This window comes from Oikopleura dioica, chromosome XSR, assembly GCF_907165135.1.
Source record: "Oikopleura dioica chromosome XSR, OKI2018_I68_1.0, whole genome shotgun sequence".
NCBI lineage: Eukaryota > Metazoa > Chordata > Appendicularia > Copelata > Oikopleuridae > Oikopleura > Oikopleura dioica.
Window position 1 is genome coordinate 10,187,409 of NC_137294.1, and position 18,235 is coordinate 10,205,643.

The following is an 18,235-nucleotide window of genomic DNA, read 5'->3' on the forward strand; positions in this document are numbered from 1 at the left end:
TACTTGTAAATATCTCATGTCTATCGTAAAGTTTATTCAGCTCTTTCTCCACATCCGTACGAACTTGCGTTGTCAGAAGCTTTTGGTACTTTTCAGGGAGAAAATACGGGACGCTGTATTTGATTGGCAAAGTTTCGAAGTATTTTTCGAACTTGGATTTTTTGCCATATCCCTGCGTCGATTCAGTAACGATCCAAAGTGTCAGCAAGTCAAATGCGTCGACGTTTCTTTTAACAATCGTCAGGTTGTTCAATAGAAAGCAATTTACCGCCCCAGCCGCCCGGCAGCCTCGCAAAAATAGGTAGCTTCTTTCAAGTTTTCTATCACAAATCTGGGGGTGACAAGCCATTCGCTATTTATGTGAAAGATCTTCTTGCCCTTTTGAACTCTCTCGATCGCTTGAACGCCTCTGCCAGTGTACGGAAAGTTCTCCAAATTGATTGACTGATCTACATCTATTTCCAGACTTCTGTCGTAGCGATGAAACATGGCATTCACGCACTAGCATATTAACAAGTTCTAGCGTTTTTTTTTCTTTTTTCACGCGTTCCTGAGAGCCTTCTCTACGAGGCTGTGTTCGTTGAGCATTCGTGGAAAAATAGTTGATTTAAAATATTTTTCGAACTTTGGGAGGTTCAACTTCGAGTAAAGGCGAAGCTCGAGTACTCTCAGCACCTTGTTATCGCATCACGACTTAGTACTTCTCACATACATCGTCAATCGAGACGCACTGCCAACTAATGGAAGAGATGAGTTTAGAATGAACAACAAAGCGTTTATTCTAGATACAGGCGCGAATTCGATAAAATGTGGCTACGACTCGGACGAGCAGCCATTGGTACATCCTTATTAAAAAATATTTTAACTGAATTATTAGCTTAGCACTTTCCCAACTCGATCTGGCGACCCAAAACGGGGAGACTCATTGTTTCCGATGAAGTTAACGAGAAACGAAATGGCGGCTCCCTTTTCCACCTTTCTCCTATGAAAAAAGGATACATCGTCAACTGGGACGTCCAGAGAACAGTTTGGGAGCATGTAATACGCGACAAGCTCAAAATGGACCCTACTGAATATACCGCCGTTATAACCGAGCCACAATTCGACCCCCTTGCCAATCAAAGAGCTCTAGACGAGGTGTTCTTCGAAGATTACGGCTTCAGCGCGATTTACCGCTCAAACACTACTTCCATAGTTGCCGATAGATATCAAGGTAGACCTGCTTCGACCTCTTCATCTAAAAACGTGATTTTCAGAGATCTCCAAATCTTTCGGCTGCGTTGTCGTCGAGTGCGGTCACAGTTTTACTCATATTGTGCCGTATTGGGGAGAGAAGAAGCTCAAGAATGCGATTATAAGACTTGACATTGGTGGGAAACTCATCTCAAATTATATGAAAGAAGTGATTTCATACAGACAGCTGAATTTGATGGAAGAATTCCGAATGTGCCAGGAAATAAAAGTAAAAAAAACACTACTTTCCTAAATAACAGCTTCTTTTAGGAGAAACTTTGCTTCCTGTCGAAAAACTTCAAGTCTGATATGAGTAAGCGCGAGCAACTCAAACGCATCTTTGTCTTGCCAAATCTATCTGCAGAGTCGCCCGGTTACTTTTTGCCGGAAAACGAGCCTCCTCCCTGCAATGCTCAATTCCTTTCCTTGTCTCGTGAGCGATTCCAAGTTCCCGAAATACTTTTCTCGCCGCACGAAATTGGAATCAACTCACTCGGACTCGGCGAAGCCATTGTCGAAGCAATTATGAGAACGGACGAGCTTCAGAGGCCGATTCTCTTTAAAAACATTATGGTAAAGGGATGCAGAAGAACAGAAAAGATATGATATATACGTTCTACTAATTTACTTTTACTTTTGAAATCCCGAAAAAAGTGATCGGAGGAACGTCAACACTTCCGAATTTTCGTCAGCGTGTTTTGGAAAGCGTGAGAGGATTGACAACCGACGAATACGATGTCCGCGTCGGCGAGTCAGCGCAGCCAGCCGATTACGCATTTAACTGCGCGCGCATCCTTTCGCAAGGAGTTGGCTTCGAAGACGACGTTCTCACCCGTACGCAATGGCTCGAAGAAGGAGAAAGAATATCCGACCAGTTTTTCTACCAAATCTAATTTCATACAAACTTTTTGCAATGATCAAACCACCGCCTTCTATACTTTTACCAAAAAATCTGCGTTTTAAAAATCTGAATAATTTAGCTCAATAAAGTTAACAATTTTCTTAATTGAGAGTTACTCTGATTTTCATGCAACAATTCGATTCGAGTAGACTGCGTTTAGTTGAATTTAAATTTATTCTTCGAAGATATATGAACTCGGAAGACAGGTTTTGGGAAGTTAAAACTTTCGGGAAACTAGGGAGTATATTCTTCTTCCTCGCTTGATTCTTCTTCGGACGAGGTTTCCTCCTCGGATGAGCCAGACGAGTCGTCTTCGTAGGAGGAATCGTCTTCGGAAGTAGAGTCAACCGCAAGTCGACCGAAGTTGATTTCCGAGTGCGTCCCGGAGTCTGACGAGTCGGACTCTGAGCTGCTTTCCTCGCTCGAAGAGTCTTCTGACGAAGAATCCTCGCTAAAATTCGATGAGTACCCTGAAAGCATGAGAGATCGGCCTCCTTACATTTTGTCTTCCGATTTCTTGGCGGAGGCGGCGATGTCGCGACAGTACTGGCCGGCTCGTTTCAACTTGGAAGTGAACTCACTATCGTTGTAAATTCTTCCGGACTTGCCGTTTTCCTCAAGCAACTCCAAAATAAGTCGATTGACTGTCGGTCGGATTTAAAACAAAAAAAAAAGATTTTGACAATGTCAGGAAAAGTAAATTATCCAACTGCCTTGAAGATTCTTGATTGAACCGCGTGGTAGCTCCTGCCTCTTTCGGCAAAGTGCGCATTCGATCGCCCGCACGAATTTCTTGGAGCAAGAACTGATCAAACAATCAGCGCAGAAAGTGTGTTGGCAGCTCAACATTAGCGGGTGGAAGAACGTGTCAAAGCAGATTTTGCATTTGACATTGGAAGCGTCTACGCGCAGCTCTTGAATGCTTTCATCAGCTTTCTTCGGGTTTAAACTTATTCAGCAGTAATATAAATAAAAAACCAACAGAATCTTCACCCGAGTCCCTATTTGATTCATCGCCGTCCGAGCACTCTCTGTTTCTCCCAGTCCCTCGAAGTACGAAATCGTCTCTTTCACCGCTTTCGAATCACTCATTTGGAGCAACTAACTCGCCGAACAGACATAGCTGACGCGTTGCGGGGAGCAGTGTTTTTAAGATGATCAGATAAAACAAACCGTTACCTATTTTTGTTGGCACTTTGACACCAGCGACGTCATCTTATAAGGAAATTCTTTTAGAAACCCGGTTGGCTTTTTGTTCGAGTTTAATCGAAATATCTATCAAGAATATGCTTACCAGATATTTATAAGAACACTGTTTCTGATATTACATATGCCAAATTTATAGGGCAAGATAAATCAAAATAATTCTGATGCATTTTCAATTAGAAGCAAAAGACTGTATAAAGCGCCGAAAGTGATTAACCCTTCGAGTGTGTTTTCTCGCAGGTATCTAAATTAAAACCATAAATTGTGTTATCTGTCCTGTCGCTGGGATTAGTCTTTCTTCAAAATCAATCTGGCCGGCGCCAAAAATGTAAAACGCCACTCGGTCAGAGTCTGCTCCTCTCACTACCGTAGCAATACAAGAGAACAAGCAAAATAGTCTGAAAGTTTTTTTTTTGCATTTGAGCCAGTTAGAGCCTGAACTTAGAAGTCAGAGGAAGGTATTCGATAGATAGGAGTATTCCTATTATAAGGCTTGTTCACAAAGGGATGTAGAATAAGGCAATTATTCCAACAAGTGCAAAAAAATTAAGAAACTATTGTATGTTGTAAAATCTCGAAAAATACTTATGCGACCGGTATTATCACTCAAGTCGGTTGAAGACGTTAAGATTTTTTCCATATCCCTACCAAAGATCTCAAAGCGAAGCCATAATGAGCGATGACAACCCTTTAGCTGATTTCGGCTTCAATGTAAGTTAGAGAACGCCCAAGTACGCCGCTTTCATATTATTTAGTGTTCAAGTTTAAGACTGCGGAAGTTGGAAAAAAGATCGCAATGTAAGAAATTTTCTGTAAAGGGTTTTTATTTTAAATTTAGCAGGACCGATTTTCCCGAAACTGAAGGTTAACGGGACTTATTTAACGAAGGATCAGGCAGTAAGAAGTCATTTCGAAATTGCAATTTTTAGCTTCAAACTCTTTCTAGCTAAGCTTGGAAACAACGTACGTTAAAGAGTGTTTCGACTGTCAGGAGCAACAAGAGAGCTGTCTTCTCATAGTTTGAGTTACAACTGATTCATTCACAGATGTTCAGGAAATTACCCACTTTCGTAATTTTTATAAAGATCGAGAATATTTCCAACTTTGAAACTCAATTCAGGATTCTATTCAATAGGCGCCGCAATACTTATATTTCGCCAGCTGATCAAAGGTCTTTTAAATTTAAGCGAACTTTCGAGAAAATCTTTTTCAGTGATAACGAAACGTCTTAACAGAATATTTGGAGAAAAAGTTAAGTGCTATTCTTTGTTCCTTGGTTCGAAATATATCTCTTCTATTTCAAGTCGTCAATGCTTTTTTGAATTTGTCTTTTCAAATACAGATTTTTCCTCCTTGATTTCAAAGGTGCTTCGCTTTGACCACCCCTGAGCCAGGAACAGCAGTCGGCTATTTTTTTCGGCTGAACACTAATTCTTCGGCGATTAGCTTTTGTCGCCTCCTGCAGCAGCACACAAAGGGCGCCCGCCCACCGCCATGAGCCCGCCTAGACGCCTCCTAGTGTGCCTTGTTCCTCTTCTCCCCCTTGTGAGGGTTTGTGTCTGACTTCACGGAGAATTGTGTGCCTAGACCTTAGGGCTCTTCATCTGTGAAACGAAAAACGAAAAATCAGAGAAACAGAAGAAGAATAAAAGATCTACTCGTCAAGGAATGATTCTACTTGAGTTAAAAAGAATCGTCTTTCTCATTTCCTTTGGATTTATCTTTCCGTCGTGTGTTTGTGGAAGCGCTTCCTGTGGAAAGGCGGTACGTTTCTTGTATACATATACAGTGGTGAATCCTCGATTGGGAAGGACGCGCTGAATCCTCGATTGGGAAGCGGCAGCGCATATAGCAAGCCAATCTCTAGAGAAGTGCGGTGCGGACCGAATCCTCGATTGGGAAGCGGCAACTCAAAGTGACCTTCCCAATCGAGGATTCACCACTGTAAATGAGAGATTTTATTTGCATCGACTTTTGAGAGAATAGAAGGTTTACTCTAGATATCCGACGGCATCTATGACTTCGAAGAACCAGACAAACTCACCAATACTGGGAAGAGACTTGATGCCGACGCGGACAACGGGTAATGTGCTATAATATCCTATAGTACTATTAGAGATTTTACTATGGGAGAGTGTCCTTTTTTGTCATTGAAAACCACGAAAGTTTGATTTTGCGTCATTTCTCATAAAACGAGCGAACTTTTCATCACAACACTCGCTCCCACGCTTCCCGCTGTTAGATTCGACAAGAGTCGATTTGTTCTATTTTCAACTAATCTCTCGGACTCTTCTAATCATGAGGAGTTTAGATAAAACGAAAATAAAAATTTTGAAGGTTCTTCAAGGAAAATGGACAGTATGTTAACCCCGTGGGAAATTCCAGTACGGCGGCAGCGGGCATGGTCCTTGACGCCTTCGAATGTCTGATGGATGAAGCGCTTCCTAAATCCTTTCCGTGGCACGTGGCAATTTATAGTATCAAGACAAGGTTTCTTCTTTCCAAAAAACTTTATAAATTAAGATGACTGGAACTAGATCAAGAAAAGTTCATTTACCGCTTCGCAGCATATGAGTATACTCATTGCGTCTGGAAGGCCATGAAAAGGACATACCAGTTATTTACGTCTATGACGGGATTTGACGCGAGAAAAGGCCGCATATTAATGAACATGGAATTGATTGGAATAAGCATAAATGCATCTTTATGGGTTTCGAGGCAAAAGAAAACCAATTTAAGAAACAGTTAATCATGTGCTCCGGTGTACTGATCCATCCGAAATGGATTCTTACGAGGTACTTAAATGGTCGAAGAAAAATAATGACGGAGAATCTAGTTCATTTATAACTAAGTTCTTTTGAAATATAAAATCATGTGAAAGTAGAAATTCAGCGGGTCGTGCCTTATGCGCAAGATTGTGATCCTTGGAGGCGTGACGGACATTCAAAGACTCAAGCACAAGCTGAACACTGGAGAAGCGCAGCGCAGATTCCCGCTCTGGAGTGGTCGCCATAGCCGGAAAGAGGACAAAGGTGCTTATCGCCCGCCACAGCACGAAGAAAGGGCCAAGTTCAAGCACAACATTGCATTGATAAGGGATGAAAAGACGTCAGATACTACAGTTCTCGCGTCATTTGAACTTTTTTTATCCCTTGCCAGATCGAGCTGGACGAACCTTTTGAAGAAAACGAATATGTCAAGGAAGAGTTAATTATAACGCTCAAAATAAAAATAGCATCTTATCGAAGCTCTAAATCAATAGACACAATTTCTTAACTCGCCTCTTAGCCAATCTGCTTACCAGAGCGTTCTTTCGATCTTGACGTTGGGACCACCTGCGTTGTGACAGGATACAAGAGCAAGCCCACCATCACCACCATCTTCTCGAGTCTGATGCATCAAATCTCTTCCGTCAGGCCCCTGGATGTCTGCAATGGCTACACCTACGAAAACGGGCCCACGAAAATGCAGAGCGATCGGCGAGCAATTGACGGAACAATGTGTGTTTCTGCTGGATGCGTTTGCATGCGAAACGGAATGCCTTTCGGTACATCCTTCTTTCGAATACTTTCAATAACAAATTTAGTCTGCACGGTTGAAAACACCGACGGTTCGGTTCAATACGTCTTGTCAGGAATAAAAATAAGCGACGGAAAGAATACGAAGCGACAGACAAATCTAAGACGACTGAAAGACTCTGCGTGCGGCCGATGGCCAAGACTCTTTGTCCCTGTTGCTCCGTATGTCGACTGGATTCACTCGGTAATTGACGGAACGTTTCGCTACTCGCCAAAAAGTGATGCCTCAAGCGATCTTGACGAGCAAGAGCAAAGAGAATTTTTCAACTCGGACAGCTACGACCAGGTGGACGACTATGACATAAACAACAGTCCGATCGAAGAAATGGACGACAAACAGCGTAATCCGCAACGTTCAGAAACGCTACGACACCAAGAGGTTCTAATGCAGCGAAAAACTAGTTTGTTTTTATTGTTGCTGACAAGCACAAGTGCTTTCTCGCAAGAAGTGTCTCAAAAAGAAAATTGCCTGTTAAAATAGATACTGGAGGCTCGAATATTGATGAATTAATGAAAAACGATTGCTGTAAGCAGTTTTTCAAAGTTTCTTATTACCAAAATTAACCTAATTATCATCTCGATTGAAGTTCATCGCTTTTTAGGTTTTGCTTCCGCAATCGACCGGAATCTACAGTCACCATTCGGCACTCACTGAGGAAGACAGGCAGCTGCTTGAGCTAGTAAAGAAAATGAACCAGGAGAAAGTAGTCTCGAAGGGATGCTTGGACGACAACGACCCGATCGGGTTCAATTATCGTGGAGGAGCCAATTTCATCAATGCAGGTAAGTTTTTCTAAAAAAAGCGCAGTCGCGATGAAGAAATATTACAGGAATTCCTTGCATGGACTGGTCTGAAACACGCTTCAAGAAAGAAAAACACCCAAACAAGGGTTTAGACGCCAACTATTGTCGAAATCCAGACCGTGATCCCAAAGGACCTTGGTGCGTTTACTGGGCGCCGGTCGAGCTCAAGAAGAAATTCGGCTACTGCGATATTCCCAAGTGCAGTTAACTTCTATCTTAAACACGTTGAAACTCAAGCGCTGGAATTCATTCATTCATCGACCCGAAAAAAAAAACAAGAAACATGTAAATTCTCCTCGTTATGAATAAATAAAATAAAAGCAAAAATTCTCTTCCAAAAATACTTTTGAAATGTTTTATTGGGATTAAATCAATCGTTTTACGTTTGTAATGGAGGGCACTCGATCGAGAAAACGTTTGTATACAATTGTTATGACAAGCTCAAAACACTGGCTCCGGGTGGCTTGTACGATGCGGTTAACGTAGACGTTAACTGCTTCTGAAAGGTTGGCACCACCTTTCTAGTCTTTTTTTATGAAAAAAAGCGCGGTAAACCTCACTGGATGCTTAAAAATGCACGTTACCGGTGGGTTTGTTACCATAAAAATAGAAATTACGACCGCCGCCTTTATTATCACCAACAACATAATCTGCGGAATTCCGACACCCTTAGGGCTCTTCAGTTTGTCAGCACTTTTGTTTTTTTTTTAAATAGCCGAGTAAAACAAAAAACACCAACATTCAAAAATCGGGCGGTTAATCGCATTTTTGCAAAAATTTTCCAGTAAGCTACTAATTTACATGAATAATCTGGCGAAGCAAAAGCATAAAAAACACTCGTTATTTTTACTTCAGTCATTTTATTGGGGCCACAAACAACAATATAGAAAAACAGTACTTTAAATACTGTAGCTTAACAATCTTAACCTACAGTATTTGGACTATATCATATAGTCTATATGCCTTCTTAGCCAATTCAGTATTTTTGCTTTCTTTTTACATTTGGAAAAAGGCTCGGTCAGCGGTAGAGATTTAGAAGTTGTTGGTATCGGACATTAATAGTTTTAGTGCGAGCCTAAAGGCATACTATTGTGATCTTGTTTTAAACGTAAATATATTCGAGTCGCTGCTCAACAAGACGAATGCCATGGTAAAGCGTCGTGCACGGAACCCAGGCTCTGAAAAAAATCTAGCGCTCGAGTACAGCGCCGCGCCACCATCCTCGTTCTTTTTTTTTCGTGAAGCCGGTACTCCGCCGCTAGCGAGCAAAAAACGAAAAATAATAAAAGAAATTCATCCTTATTTATTAATCACATGTGGTGTTTATGACATATGAACGTGAGCAAAACAGAAAGAGATATTCAATAACCGACGAGATAAGAGATTCGAGAGCATTCCCAAATTCAACGCAAATACAAGAAAAATTTTCAAAAGAAGGTAGCGACAAACGCATGGTAAAAATCCATCGACAAGCTAATAGTTCTAAATTACTAATAATTACAAAAAAGAGAAACGGAATTGAAAATTCTGCCACTTTGTAGAACGCACTTATTTCGAAAATCTTGTCAAGCTAATTGCGTTTTCTCTTATTAAGACGCTCACGAATTTTTTTACATCTCAGAAATCAGAAGTATGATCTGACAGAGAATTCAGGCAGCAGCGCAGTTTAACTGCAAAATGTGTACGATTTCCTTTCATCCCCGCTTCGCCAGTTTGTTCGGCCGCTTAATCCGCGGTATTCTGCAATATGGCTGGATTCCAGGTATTTTCATGATAAAATTTACAAGTTAGAAGTAACTTGCTTTGTATAGTAGCTCGAATAATCGTAGCTCAATTAATTTGCCCGGTTTGATTGGGATAATGGACTAAACTTTATCCACCTAATTTTGAGTAAACTGACTCACTATTTATGCAACATAATTACACGAACATCAATTAAAATAAAACGAAACTCCGGAAGAACTTCATTGAAATGTCTATCATTAACAGTTCCCGACTTTTTGATTAGCTATGCTGTTTATCTACATGTCGCCACCTCAAAACGCCGTGATTGTCGAACGAAGCGAGCCGCTAGCAACGGAAAGCAGCAAGCTCAAATTCCAGAGTGCAGGAAAGATCTGAATTTTGCGATCGGCAAAGAATATTATTCAACCGCAAACAGAATTTCACTCGCGGTCGCCCACTATTGCCCAGATATTAAATGATTCTTATCAAGTACGTGCGCAAGGGGTTAGATTAAATAGTCTAAAAATTTTCAATCTTCAAGAAAAATTAAGCGCAGAAAATTAAGGGAAAATTAAGTCAACTCACTTTAACAAGTTCTACTCCCGAAAATCGTTGAATTCCTTATTGCCTTACTCGATTTAAGATAAATCTTTAATTCGTGTAAGGAGAGAAAAAACACGCCGTAAAGCGACCGCGTGGGAGGCACGTTAGCGGTCGACAAATTCCATAAAAAAGCATGTATTCAATCTCGATTAAAGAGGCTCTCCATGTCGCTGCATCAAACATTGAAACAACTGTTGCGTCTGAAATTGCGTCGCCGGTTGAGCCTAAAAGCAACGATGCTAGTAATTACGCGGCATCGGCGGATTTCGCGGCCGAGAAGGCAAAATTAGATCAGAACTACGGACGCGCTCTGGGACAGCTCCCTCCACTAGGCACGTGTTGGAAATATCACATTTGAGCTTCTCAAAACAAAAAAAAATAATTTTTTTTAACTCGTTATTAAAAGATTCTCCTCCCATTTCGACCAACTTTGTCTTCCACAACAAAATGCCTAAATCCGGATCAACTACGATGAAACACATCCTAAGGAGAGATTTTCAAAAGCAAACATCTAATTTTGAAGAAATTTGCTTTTAAAAATGCTTCTAAAGCGTTTTGTCGAAGGAAAATAACTTTATCCTCGATCACCAACGGCTTTGTATCTCGGACGATTGCTCAGCTGGTGCTGATGACGGAGCTAACGGAATCAAAATGGTGAAAGAGCATTTAATTGAGAAGCGGGCGGCTAATCCCAACTCAAAATACTTGTTCCTCAAACATCATCACTGGCTTAACATGACCGAGCTGGGTCTGGAGAAAGCCACTTTCATTAATGTCGTTCGCGATCCAATTACTCGATTCGCTTCTAGGTAAGTCATTATCCTTTCCGACTACTAGTCCAATAGAAGCTTCTTTAAGATACTACTTTAATCGTTTCGGCTGGGGACTGAGTTCTGGAGCTCGCCGACAAACGTGGAAAAACGACCAAGAAAAAGACCAGACTCTGGATGAGTGCGTTGCTAATGGATCAGAAGAGTGCATTGAATCGCTACAGGTTCAAGTTTAATTACTAAATCTGTCTAACTGTGACCTACAAGGTGATGGTGCAGTATTTCTGTGGCACTGACGCCGCTTGTGGGACAAAAGAAGGCGATGGCATGGAACACGATGCTGGGGAAGTGAAGAGAACCGACTGGCAAAAGACTTCAAGAGCCACCGAAAAGGCCAAACAAAACATTCTCAAGGATTACTACATGATCGGCGTCTTAGGTTTCTTAATGTTGAGCTTGTAACGGAAAATAACTATCACTAGAGCATTTTAACGAAACGTTGGACTTATTCGACAAGATGCTTCCCGAGTTTTTCCGCGGGGCAAGAGCAGCATCTCAAAGCGAACGTAAGAGAATATGTTTGTTTTAAATAATCACACATCCCTTCAGAGGTGCTAAGCAAACGAGAATCTTCCAAGACGGCGCATAACGCTGGCTTCTCCAACCAAACACGATTAGCACTTGAGAAAGGACTCCTCCGCTACGAAATGGATCTTTACAACCTCTGCAAGGCAATTTTCTACCGGAGGCTCAAGTTCCATGGAATCGAGCTCTAGAGACCCTTTACTATGAAATTTTGCAACTATGCTTCACTCAAGTTAGTGTAGTGTTCTTTCCATTGCACAGTTAGTATATAATAACCAATATAAATATGCCTATCACAAATATTATAAAGACAATAAAATGTTCTTCAAATACAAACGTTTCAATTATCTCAGAATTGACAAGTTTGCAGGAAAATATAAAAAATAAAATTTATTGGGTTAAATATAAAAATACGAGTCATTTGAACTGTATGTTATCTGGGCACACTTCAAAATCGAGTCGAAATAAATACAAAGATAGAACTAGTCCTAGTGAGATCTTGAAACGAGCAGCGATCTTCTATGAAGATTCTTCATTGAGAGATGGGATGATTTCGTCTTCATCGTGGATTTTTCTGAACGAGCATTTTGCTAAGTCGTTTTTTTTGGAAATCAACAACGAGTATTCAGAATACTGTTTTCTAAAGCAACCCGAAAATAAATGCCTTGCCTTTCAATAACTGGTTCGTCGGAAGACTGCTCAGAGCTTTCTTCTTCGTCCTTCATTTTGCTCAAGTCAGCGTGAGTCTTCTTTCTCTCAAGAACGATTTGTCTGCGTTCTTCCATCATCAGAGTTTTTTCACGCTTGAGACGGAATTGTTCCTGAAGAAATTATAAGGACTGAGGTCAGTTGAGCAATCCACGTTTATTTTCATCATTTAAACGTACCTCTCTTCGTTTGGCTGCAGCCTCCTTCTCTTTTTCGATATCTTCGAGGTTCTTGATCGGCTTCTTTTGAATTGGTGGGAGCTTGGAAGGAAGGCGAACAGGAGAGTTGTCCCCAATCGTGTAGGAGAAAGCTGTGCTTGTCACTTTTGGCTCCTTGATTTGTCTCATTCAGGTTTTATCGAAGAACACCGAAAAAAGGTCATTTTTGTTCAATTTCTAAACCTTGCCTTTCTTGCTCGAGTTGTTCAAGAACTTTTCCCATTCGGACAGTTTTAGCTATAAAATTAGTCTTAGAAAAAAATACGTGCAGATGGAGGAATTTTTGGAAACACTTACTTGCTGTTTCGTCGACTTTTCTGCCGGCGATGCAGAAGTCCGGCGTCTCCGGCCGAGAAGCGTTTTCGATCTGCGCTCTGGTCATTTCGTCGCCGAAGTCTTCCGTGATGATCTGAGTGACGGATTCGTCGTCTGAGACGTCTCCGGCGACGCTCTCTTGGGGGCACCCGGAGTCCTTGCTCGACACCTATTTATTTAAGTCAATCAAGCACTTCTTGCGTTGCCCGAGAAACAATCATTAAAAAATGTTACCTTGGAGGCTTTGGAGACAGCGGAGTAAACCTTGGTCGATTCTGAACGAGCAGAAACAAGGGGACTTTGCGTGGAGAGATTTTCTTCAATCTTCTTCGAAAATCTTGGAGTCTCCTCTGGCTCGATGGCATTCTTAGCCGAGAAGCAGCAACCAAAAGGCATTCTAAACTCGGATTTCGTTTTTTTCTCTCGCCCGCAAAAGCAGTTCCAGGAAACTGCCCGTCCAAGCCAAAACAAAACAAACACAAGGGGTGATTCTCGAAAAAAATCACCTTCACTTCGAAAACAGCGCGGAAATACAAGCAGAATCGACAATAGCCCGAGCGAGTGCCTCTTCAAAGCAAAAATAAGAATAGTAAAGCGAAAGCGCCCTCGTTCAATTTCGAAGCCTATTCAGAAACGCGCCGCCGGCAAGTACATCCCTGGGAGCGAGGTGAACGAGCGCGAGATTTATTCAGATTTCCAAATAAAGAGCAGCGAAGAGATGTGACATTTTGATGAAGCTCTCGAATAAACTGATCCCAAGTCCACTTGACATTGAAATCAACTCAAACGCAACGTCTCTTTCTTACCAGTATTTCAACCCGATTCAATCGACCCTGCAAAACTATAGAAATCTCTTTGTTTACTGCAGTAATTACGAGTTTACGAATGTTACTGCGTGTTTGGATGCGTGAATGGAGAAAATTGCCCTGTGGCGCGGTCTAGGCGAATCAACGCGCTTGGGAGATTTAGCGGTGCAAAGTTCGCGACTTTTTCCGAAAAAGGAAAAGAGAAATGAACCAGCATTTGATTCTTCCGAGGGCTGGCCTTCCAAAGAGGTGGCAGAAGTTTGGCGACATGATTCTTCTCCCGGCTGGCAGAGAATTCACCGCGGAAGAGCTCGGGAATGGCGAAACTTGCTCATTGAATATTTATTAAGTAATTTTTTGGTTTTACGATTTTCACCACTTTGGAAGAAAAAATCAAAACGCACTACAAGGTGAATCGAGTGGCACAGCAGCAGATCATCACGGTTCGTTTAGAAATGACTCCGCCTTTTTACGTTTGATTGAAGGACGATGCTGTGCGTACCCCCGGAGCGACGCTCCTTTGTGGGGATGATCCGTGGGTGCTCCAGAAAGAAAACGGCATCAGTTACGAATACAATCTGACGACGAACATGTTCTCCAGAGGGAACATCTCCGAAAAGATCCGTTTTTCCAAACTTCAAGTCGACGGGGAAGTGATTCTCGATCTCTTCTGCGGCATTGGCTACTGGGTATTACAGGTGCGTTAAAACGCTCAATGAAAGTTTACAGATTTTCGAAGATGGCGAAGCATCAAAATCCAGCAAAAATAATCTGCGTCGATCGGAATCCAAACGCCACTGCTGCGCTAGAACGAAATATTTCTTTGAACAAACTAAATAAAGAAATATTCGAAATTCGGACGGACGATTGTCGAAATGTGAAGGGACTCAATGCGAACAGAATATTTTTGGGCTTGATACCCTGCTCCTGCTTTATGATCAATGAGAAGACTTTGGATCTGTTTGCGAAGGCGAGAACAAGCTGGATTCATATCCATCACAACTTTACTGAGGATTGTGGGCAAAAGGGAACAAGGGCGGACACGAAGCTTATTACCAGTGACTGCCTTGAAGAAGTCCGTCGCTCGGATAAAATAGGTTTCACAAAAAAAACTGTTCCGTTGTTAAAATCTCTTTCAGAGGATTTGAAGATAACCGACGGACGTGAGAGTTGTGAGTCTGAGAATAGTGGGCTGCTGCAACTGGCGAATTTATTTGCAATATCTTTGATCGGAAAACGAAGTGACGTTGCTCAAATCGTCCTCGTCAACTCTTCAAAAGTGAAATCTTACGCTCCACATGTCTATCACTACGTTTTCGATCTTGAAATCATTTGGAAGTAGCGCGAGAAACTAATGCTTAAAAATGCACTATTCAGAATGAATATAAATTTTGTCTAACTGGGCAGAAAACTTGGGCCTCGAACGGACTTGACGAAGCGTGGGCAAAGATGGTCGATGTTAAACATGTCGAAGAAATGATCTTGGAGGATGTGGAAGCACACAAGGACTTCATCGAAGCGGCCAAAGTTGTTGTGCTGTTCCTCGTTCAATGGGTACGTCGTTTCACAACCTCGGGAGTTGACGTTCTGTTAAGATCTCTGCAGGAGCGATGGTCTTCGGAGGCGTTGTTCCATACATTCCGCAGTATAGAACTATTGCTCGATCGGGCAACACTGATGGCTTCTCTCCTATGGTCTGTTTCGTGCTGTTGATGGCAAACTCTTTGCGAATTCTCTTCTGGTTCGGCAAGCATTTCGAGCTGCCTCTTCTGGCGCAGGTAAAAAGTCGGCACTAGAGTTCTCGATGAGAAGTATTTCTTCAGAGTTTCATAATGGTCGTGGCGATGATCGCGATGGTCGAGCTCTGCGTCCGCGTCAGGTCAAAGCAAGAAACGGCAGCGAAGGAGCATCATTTCTTAGGTAGTAAGAGCGTCTATTCACACGTCAAATATGACTTGAAGACTTCGACATGCGATACTTCTGGCGGTGGTCACGATTCTCAGACTTTATGCAGTGTATTCTATCGATCTGGCTCACTCTTTCTTACGTAACTTGGGTTAGTTAGAATCTTACATCTGTTTTCTTATGCTTTGTAGCTATTTCTAGGCTTCGCTTGGTACGTGGAAACGCTAGGATTTCTAGCAGTCTTCATTGAGGCGATGATAGGGGCTCCCCAATTCCTCAAAAATTACCAGAATAAATCCACATTGGGCATGTCTGGTGAGTTTCTTAAATAGCTATTCCTGCCTAAGTTTCCTTTCAGTACATATGGTGTTAATGTGGACATCTGGGGACTGTTTCAAGACGATGTACTTTGTCCTTAATTCGGCGCCGCCGCAGTTTTGGATTTGCGGTCTAATTCAAATCGGGGTCGACTTGTCTATTCTCGCTCAAGTCTGGTACTACAGTATTCCCAAATACACGATTTCGTACTCCAAGCCGCGCCTGGCTGCATAGAGCCAAAATGAACCTTAATACTTATCAAATATTGCGCTGCTAAATATTTGAAAAAGCCTGCCCTTTTCTTTCCAAATATCCTTATTCAAGGAAGTCATTATTTCTGTTAGATTTCTTGCTAATTTCTTCCTGAACGAACCAATTCAAACTGCAATACTTATTCTGTCTTTTCTGTAAAATAATATATATTTATAACTTCAAGAATCAAACTCGGGAGGGATTCTTTTGATCATTTCCGACATTTATAAACATTAATTGTTCGAATTCTAAAACATGAAGATCAAGCGAAGTGGCAGTTGCGTACAGTGCAATTGGCATAGGTGATTGATTGGTAGAAAGGCGCGAGAGTTGGTTATTGCCAGAGTCTGTGATTTCGTTTGTGCTCGGCGTAAAGCTTTCTGAGTAAATATGAATGGTACTTTTCGTCAAAGCGGGAAAGTCCTCGTCGTCTTCGGCGTGTGAAGATTTCAGGGACCTTTCCATGGGCGGCGTTTTCGAAGGAGCTCGTCGAATAGCCAAATATTCTAGTAATGAAATGAATAAATAGAAACATCCTCACGGATAAAAATATACCTAAAGTCTTCTCTGTAAGCGTGATGCAGCCGCTCGACTGTCACGTGGCTGACCTGAACGAAGTAATCTTCTGGTTTGTGGGAATGAAGCGGGCTGCTGTCGTACATTTCTTTTGGAGGAATCGGAAAATTTGGTTTCAACTCGCTAATAAATAACTGTTTTTTTGGTTCCTTTCCTGGCAGCTGAATATGCGGAATGTGTGATATATTAGCCTGGTTAATTATAAACTTGGAGTCTTGAGAGCTTGTTTCCGCCTTTGTGATGAAGTCGAAGCGTAATTGACATGGCCGGCAATGGTAATTGAAGGTCTTCCAGTGGTGATCGAAGCGTTGCCGATTGCCTATCCAGGCGACATAATCAGCAAAGGCTGGGAATGAAATGTAGTATTCCTCAGGTTTCTCGTAATAATCCTGCTCAAACTTTGTAGAGATGAAGCTTCCATACTTTCGGAACCAGTAAGTTTCGCCGCCAGTCTTTCGATTCTTCGGGAACTTGTCCCGCCAAGCCGAGACTAGCCGAGAAAAGGGATGCCGTGCGTTCATGAACTTGGTGTATTGCGGGTCGTTGAGCTTTTCGAGCGCGAGTCTTTTTCCCTCCTCTTCGCCATGCTCCGTGGCTAGCTGGGAGAATCGGGGCAACTGGTTGTACACATTCGATTTCTTGAAGTGGTCTGTATCGTAGATCCCGTCGTATTTGAGCACGGCCATCATCTTTTGCCAATTCGTCGTGGCTGCTTTCGGAGCAGCGCACATAATTACCTTGTACTTGTCATCGTAGAATACTTGTGTAACGGAGGAAAGCGTGAAATTCAAGTTCTCAATTGTGATCGGCCCAGACGCGTCAGTAAGCCCGCATTCTTCATCGTAGATTCGTTTTCGTAATTTGAAGCGATTCGCGACTTCTTCAGGGGAAATGTCTTAGACAGCTATAGCGTAACTTTTGAGTTTATTTATTTCTCACCTAGTGCTAGGTCAATGTCCTTGTCTTCCATCTGCTCTTTCGTGAGTTCAGTTTCGTCTTCGACTTCTTCTTCGAGAACCTCTTCATTGAAGGTTTCTTGGTCTTCGATAGCGTCCTCGAATTCCTCGCCCCAAGTCTCGATTTGCTGAAGATCTGGATCTTCTTCTAATAGTTTTGCCAGAAGGGATTTCCTATCCGTTTTGGAAAGCTTCCCCACATCCAAGTCTTCCACGACATTTTGATAGTTAATTTCTGAGATGGACTCGATTTCCGCTTCCGACTGGCCGTAGAGAATAGCTCCTGTGATCAGAATGAAGATAACTAATGCGATGTATTTCTTCTGAAAGGAGCTTGGTCGCGCTTCTAAAAATATTTTACCTTGCTGATAAGAAGTGTTCACTGGATAAAGTATTCACTTTTAGTACCATTTATCGATAATATGATATCCTCGCCATTCAGTAGAGACTGTGTTTCATAGGAGGTGGTATCTCTCATTGTTAATCATCTAGTTTCTAGCCCTACAACCTTAAGTTTTTCTGTTATCATATAGTGAGAGAGAAGCGCACTTGCGATTCCCCCAGGGCAAAATATCCCGCAGCACTTCCATCCCTTTTTTAAAATGAATAAGCTAAAGCCCCCTTGCTTGCAACGATACAGGAAATTAAACTACTACTTTATTAAATTTATCTCTTTAAAAACATCATCTACTGATTCAAACGACTGTCATTCCGGCTACAGTAGTTCATACTTAGCATGCAGATGCTCCATTGTTTTTGAGAACTTTGCATAATTC

At 41.9% G+C, this 18,235-nt stretch overlaps 10 protein-coding genes across 11 annotated transcripts; 7 read left to right on the top strand and 3 right to left on the bottom strand.

The window, feature by feature from the left end:
• Positions 1 to 676: 676 nt before the first annotated feature.
• LOC145707462 (actin-related protein 6-like) lies at positions 677 to 2,239 on the top strand. Of its 2 annotated transcripts, none has more exons than XM_081784992.1 (4): positions 677 to 838; positions 883 to 1,213; positions 1,257 to 1,462; positions 1,504 to 2,239. In XM_081784992.1, the coding sequence occupies exons 1-4, from the start codon at positions 761 to 763 to the stop codon at positions 1,837 to 1,839; spliced, it is 951 nt and encodes a 316-aa protein (XP_081641118.1). In that variant the 5' UTR covers positions 677 to 760; the 3' UTR covers positions 1,840 to 2,239. The 2 variants fall into 2 exon arrangements, with proteins under 2 accessions (XP_081641118.1, XP_081641119.1); XM_081784993.1 differs by having other exon boundaries at positions 727 to 838; positions 878 to 1,213.
• Positions 2,240 to 2,289: 50 nt separating this feature from the next.
• On the bottom strand, positions 2,290 to 3,257 carry LOC145707987 (uncharacterized). Its single transcript, XM_081785588.1, has 4 exons — positions 3,136 to 3,257; positions 2,848 to 3,066; positions 2,634 to 2,778; positions 2,290 to 2,585 (listed from the first exon to the last, which is right to left on the bottom strand). Exons 1-4 carry the CDS (start codon positions 3,224 to 3,226, stop codon positions 2,369 to 2,371), a joined length of 672 nt encoding a protein of 223 aa, XP_081641714.1. The 5' UTR covers positions 3,227 to 3,257; the 3' UTR covers positions 2,290 to 2,368.
• Positions 3,258 to 4,778: 1,521 nt separating this feature from the next.
• LOC145707235 (uncharacterized) lies at positions 4,779 to 6,566 on the top strand. The gene is made up of 5 exons (XM_081784727.1): positions 4,779 to 5,104; positions 5,341 to 5,423; positions 5,678 to 5,822; positions 6,077 to 6,135; positions 6,233 to 6,566. The coding sequence occupies exons 1-5, from the start codon at positions 5,009 to 5,011 to the stop codon at positions 6,549 to 6,551; spliced, it is 702 nt and encodes a 233-aa protein (XP_081640853.1). The 5' UTR covers positions 4,779 to 5,008; the 3' UTR covers positions 6,552 to 6,566.
• A 46-nt stretch (positions 6,567 to 6,612) lies between these two features.
• Positions 6,613 to 8,035, top strand: LOC145707234 (uncharacterized). Its single transcript, XM_081784726.1, has 4 exons — positions 6,613 to 6,887; positions 6,927 to 7,297; positions 7,521 to 7,701; positions 7,749 to 8,035. Exons 1-4 carry the CDS (start codon positions 6,734 to 6,736, stop codon positions 7,928 to 7,930), a joined length of 888 nt encoding a protein of 295 aa, XP_081640852.1. The 5' UTR covers positions 6,613 to 6,733; the 3' UTR covers positions 7,931 to 8,035.
• Positions 8,036 to 8,977: 942 nt separating this feature from the next.
• Positions 8,978 to 9,843, top strand: LOC145709259 (uncharacterized). The gene is made up of 3 exons (XM_081786936.1): positions 8,978 to 9,176; positions 9,376 to 9,484; positions 9,731 to 9,843. Exons 1-3 carry the CDS (start codon positions 9,048 to 9,050, stop codon positions 9,841 to 9,843), a joined length of 351 nt encoding a protein of 116 aa, XP_081643062.1. The 5' UTR covers positions 8,978 to 9,047.
• Positions 9,844 to 10,209: 366 nt separating this feature from the next.
• LOC145708676 (heparan sulfate 2-O-sulfotransferase 1-like) lies at positions 10,210 to 11,831 on the top strand. Its single transcript, XM_081786375.1, has 6 exons — positions 10,210 to 10,382; positions 10,457 to 10,859; positions 10,909 to 11,044; positions 11,088 to 11,259; positions 11,303 to 11,386; positions 11,430 to 11,831. The coding sequence occupies exons 2-6, from the start codon at positions 10,702 to 10,704 to the stop codon at positions 11,594 to 11,596; spliced, it is 717 nt and encodes a 238-aa protein (XP_081642501.1). The 5' UTR covers positions 10,210 to 10,382; positions 10,457 to 10,701; the 3' UTR covers positions 11,597 to 11,831.
• LOC145708674 (uncharacterized) lies at positions 11,787 to 13,475 on the bottom strand. Its single transcript, XM_081786374.1, has 6 exons — positions 12,881 to 13,475; positions 12,629 to 12,815; positions 12,520 to 12,568; positions 12,293 to 12,455; positions 12,075 to 12,226; positions 11,787 to 11,979 (listed from the first exon to the last, which is right to left on the bottom strand). Exons 1-6 carry the CDS (start codon positions 13,040 to 13,042, stop codon positions 11,925 to 11,927), a joined length of 768 nt encoding a protein of 255 aa, XP_081642500.1. The 5' UTR covers positions 13,043 to 13,475; the 3' UTR covers positions 11,787 to 11,924.
• LOC145708677 (tRNA wybutosine-synthesizing protein 2 homolog) lies at positions 13,363 to 14,794 on the top strand. The gene is made up of 4 exons (XM_081786376.1): positions 13,363 to 13,895; positions 13,938 to 14,150; positions 14,192 to 14,549; positions 14,592 to 14,794. Exons 2-4 carry the CDS (start codon positions 14,043 to 14,045, stop codon positions 14,792 to 14,794), a joined length of 669 nt encoding a protein of 222 aa, XP_081642502.1. The 5' UTR covers positions 13,363 to 13,895; positions 13,938 to 14,042.
• Positions 14,795 to 14,832: 38 nt separating this feature from the next.
• Positions 14,833 to 16,051, top strand: LOC145708673 (solute carrier family 66 member 2-like). The gene is made up of 6 exons (XM_081786373.1): positions 14,833 to 15,006; positions 15,048 to 15,230; positions 15,276 to 15,372; positions 15,414 to 15,508; positions 15,549 to 15,672; positions 15,716 to 16,051. Exons 1-6 carry the CDS (start codon positions 14,902 to 14,904, stop codon positions 15,907 to 15,909), a joined length of 798 nt encoding a protein of 265 aa, XP_081642499.1. The 5' UTR covers positions 14,833 to 14,901; the 3' UTR covers positions 15,910 to 16,051.
• A 124-nt stretch (positions 16,052 to 16,175) lies between these two features.
• LOC145708668 (carbohydrate sulfotransferase 11-like) lies at positions 16,176 to 17,972 on the bottom strand. Its single transcript, XM_081786366.1, has 4 exons — positions 17,868 to 17,972; positions 17,443 to 17,805; positions 16,483 to 17,398; positions 16,176 to 16,433 (listed from the first exon to the last, which is right to left on the bottom strand). Exons 1-4 carry the CDS (start codon positions 17,935 to 17,937, stop codon positions 16,262 to 16,264), a joined length of 1,521 nt encoding a protein of 506 aa, XP_081642492.1. The 5' UTR covers positions 17,938 to 17,972; the 3' UTR covers positions 16,176 to 16,261.
• Between the last annotated feature and the right edge of the window lie 263 nt (positions 17,973 to 18,235).

Excerpts from the sequence above, each read along its gene's own strand:
- LOC145707462 (XM_081784992.1), top strand. The coding sequence starts at position 761 with ATGAACAACAAAGCGTTTATTCTAGATACAGGCGCGAATTCGATAAAA. Across the intron at positions 1,214-1,256 it reads AGTTGCCGATAGATATCAAG|AGATCTCCAAATCTTTCGGC; the intron begins GTAGACCTGCTT and ends CGTGATTTTCAG. Across the intron at positions 1,463-1,503 it reads GAATGTGCCAGGAAATAAAA|GAGAAACTTTGCTTCCTGTC; the intron begins GTAAAAAAAACA and ends AGCTTCTTTTAG.
- LOC145707987 (XM_081785588.1), bottom strand. The coding sequence starts at position 3,226 with ATGAGTGATTCGAAAGCGGTGAAAGAGACGATTTCGTACTTCGAGGGA. Across the intron at positions 3,067-3,135 it reads GACGGCGATGAATCAAATAG|CTGATGAAAGCATTCAAGAG; the intron begins GGACTCGGGTGA and ends ACCCGAAGAAAG. Across the intron at positions 2,586-2,633 it reads AAGAAATCGGAAGACAAAAT|CGAGGATTCTTCGTCAGAAG; the intron begins GTAAGGAGGCCG and ends ATCGAATTTTAG.
- LOC145707235 (XM_081784727.1), top strand. The coding sequence starts at position 5,009 with ATGATTCTACTTGAGTTAAAAAGAATCGTCTTTCTCATTTCCTTTGGA. Across the intron at positions 5,424-5,677 it reads GATGCCGACGCGGACAACGG|GTTCTTCAAGGAAAATGGAC; the intron begins GTAATGTGCTAT and ends AAAATTTTGAAG. Across the intron at positions 5,823-6,076 it reads ACGTGGCAATTTATAGTATC|AAGAAACAGTTAATCATGTG; the intron begins AAGACAAGGTTT and ends GAAAACCAATTT.
- LOC145707234 (XM_081784726.1), top strand. The coding sequence starts at position 6,734 with ATGCATCAAATCTCTTCCGTCAGGCCCCTGGATGTCTGCAATGGCTAC. Across the intron at positions 6,888-6,926 it reads GCGAAACGGAATGCCTTTCG|TCTGCACGGTTGAAAACACC; the intron begins GTACATCCTTCT and ends TAACAAATTTAG. Across the intron at positions 7,702-7,748 it reads AGCCAATTTCATCAATGCAG|GAATTCCTTGCATGGACTGG; the intron begins GTAAGTTTTTCT and ends GAAATATTACAG.
- LOC145709259 (XM_081786936.1), top strand. The coding sequence starts at position 9,048 with ATGACATATGAACGTGAGCAAAACAGAAAGAGATATTCAATAACCGAC. Across the intron at positions 9,177-9,375 it reads AAGGTAGCGACAAACGCATG|GCAGCAGCGCAGTTTAACTG; the intron begins GTAAAAATCCAT and ends CAGAGAATTCAG. Across the intron at positions 9,485-9,730 it reads GCAATATGGCTGGATTCCAG|CTATGCTGTTTATCTACATG; the intron begins GTATTTTCATGA and ends CTTTTTGATTAG.
- LOC145708676 (XM_081786375.1), top strand. The coding sequence starts at position 10,702 with ATGGTGAAAGAGCATTTAATTGAGAAGCGGGCGGCTAATCCCAACTCA. Across the intron at positions 11,260-11,302 it reads CTACATGATCGGCGTCTTAG|AGCATTTTAACGAAACGTTG; the intron begins GTTTCTTAATGT and ends AACTATCACTAG. Across the intron at positions 11,387-11,429 it reads AGCAGCATCTCAAAGCGAAC|AGGTGCTAAGCAAACGAGAA; the intron begins GTAAGAGAATAT and ends ACATCCCTTCAG.
- LOC145708674 (XM_081786374.1), bottom strand. The coding sequence starts at position 13,042 with ATGCCTTTTGGTTGCTGCTTCTCGGCTAAGAATGCCATCGAGCCAGAG. Across the intron at positions 12,456-12,519 it reads GAACAACTCGAGCAAGAAAG|ACAAATCAAGGAGCCAAAAG; the intron begins GCAAGGTTTAGA and ends AACCTGAATGAG. Across the intron at positions 11,980-12,074 it reads GACGAACCAGTTATTGAAAG|AAAAATCCACGATGAAGACG; the intron begins GCAAGGCATTTA and ends ATGCTCGTTCAG.
- LOC145708677 (XM_081786376.1), top strand. The coding sequence starts at position 14,043 with ATGTTCTCCAGAGGGAACATCTCCGAAAAGATCCGTTTTTCCAAACTT. Across the intron at positions 14,151-14,191 it reads TTGGCTACTGGGTATTACAG|ATGGCGAAGCATCAAAATCC; the intron begins GTGCGTTAAAAC and ends AGATTTTCGAAG. Across the intron at positions 14,550-14,591 it reads CCGTCGCTCGGATAAAATAG|AGGATTTGAAGATAACCGAC; the intron begins GTTTCACAAAAA and ends AATCTCTTTCAG.
- LOC145708673 (XM_081786373.1), top strand. The coding sequence starts at position 14,902 with ATGGTCGATGTTAAACATGTCGAAGAAATGATCTTGGAGGATGTGGAA. Across the intron at positions 15,007-15,047 it reads TGCTGTTCCTCGTTCAATGG|ATCTCTGCAGGAGCGATGGT; the intron begins GTACGTCGTTTC and ends CGTTCTGTTAAG. Across the intron at positions 15,509-15,548 it reads CTCTTTCTTACGTAACTTGG|CTATTTCTAGGCTTCGCTTG; the intron begins GTTAGTTAGAAT and ends TATGCTTTGTAG.
- LOC145708668 (XM_081786366.1), bottom strand. The coding sequence starts at position 17,937 with ATGAGAGATACCACCTCCTATGAAACACAGTCTCTACTGAATGGCGAG. Across the intron at positions 17,399-17,442 it reads GGACATTGACCTAGCACTAG|ACATTTCCCCTGAAGAAGTC; the intron begins GTGAGAAATAAA and ends TAGCTGTCTAAG. Across the intron at positions 16,434-16,482 it reads GCTTACAGAGAAGACTTTAG|AATATTTGGCTATTCGACGA; the intron begins GTATATTTTTAT and ends TTTCATTACTAG.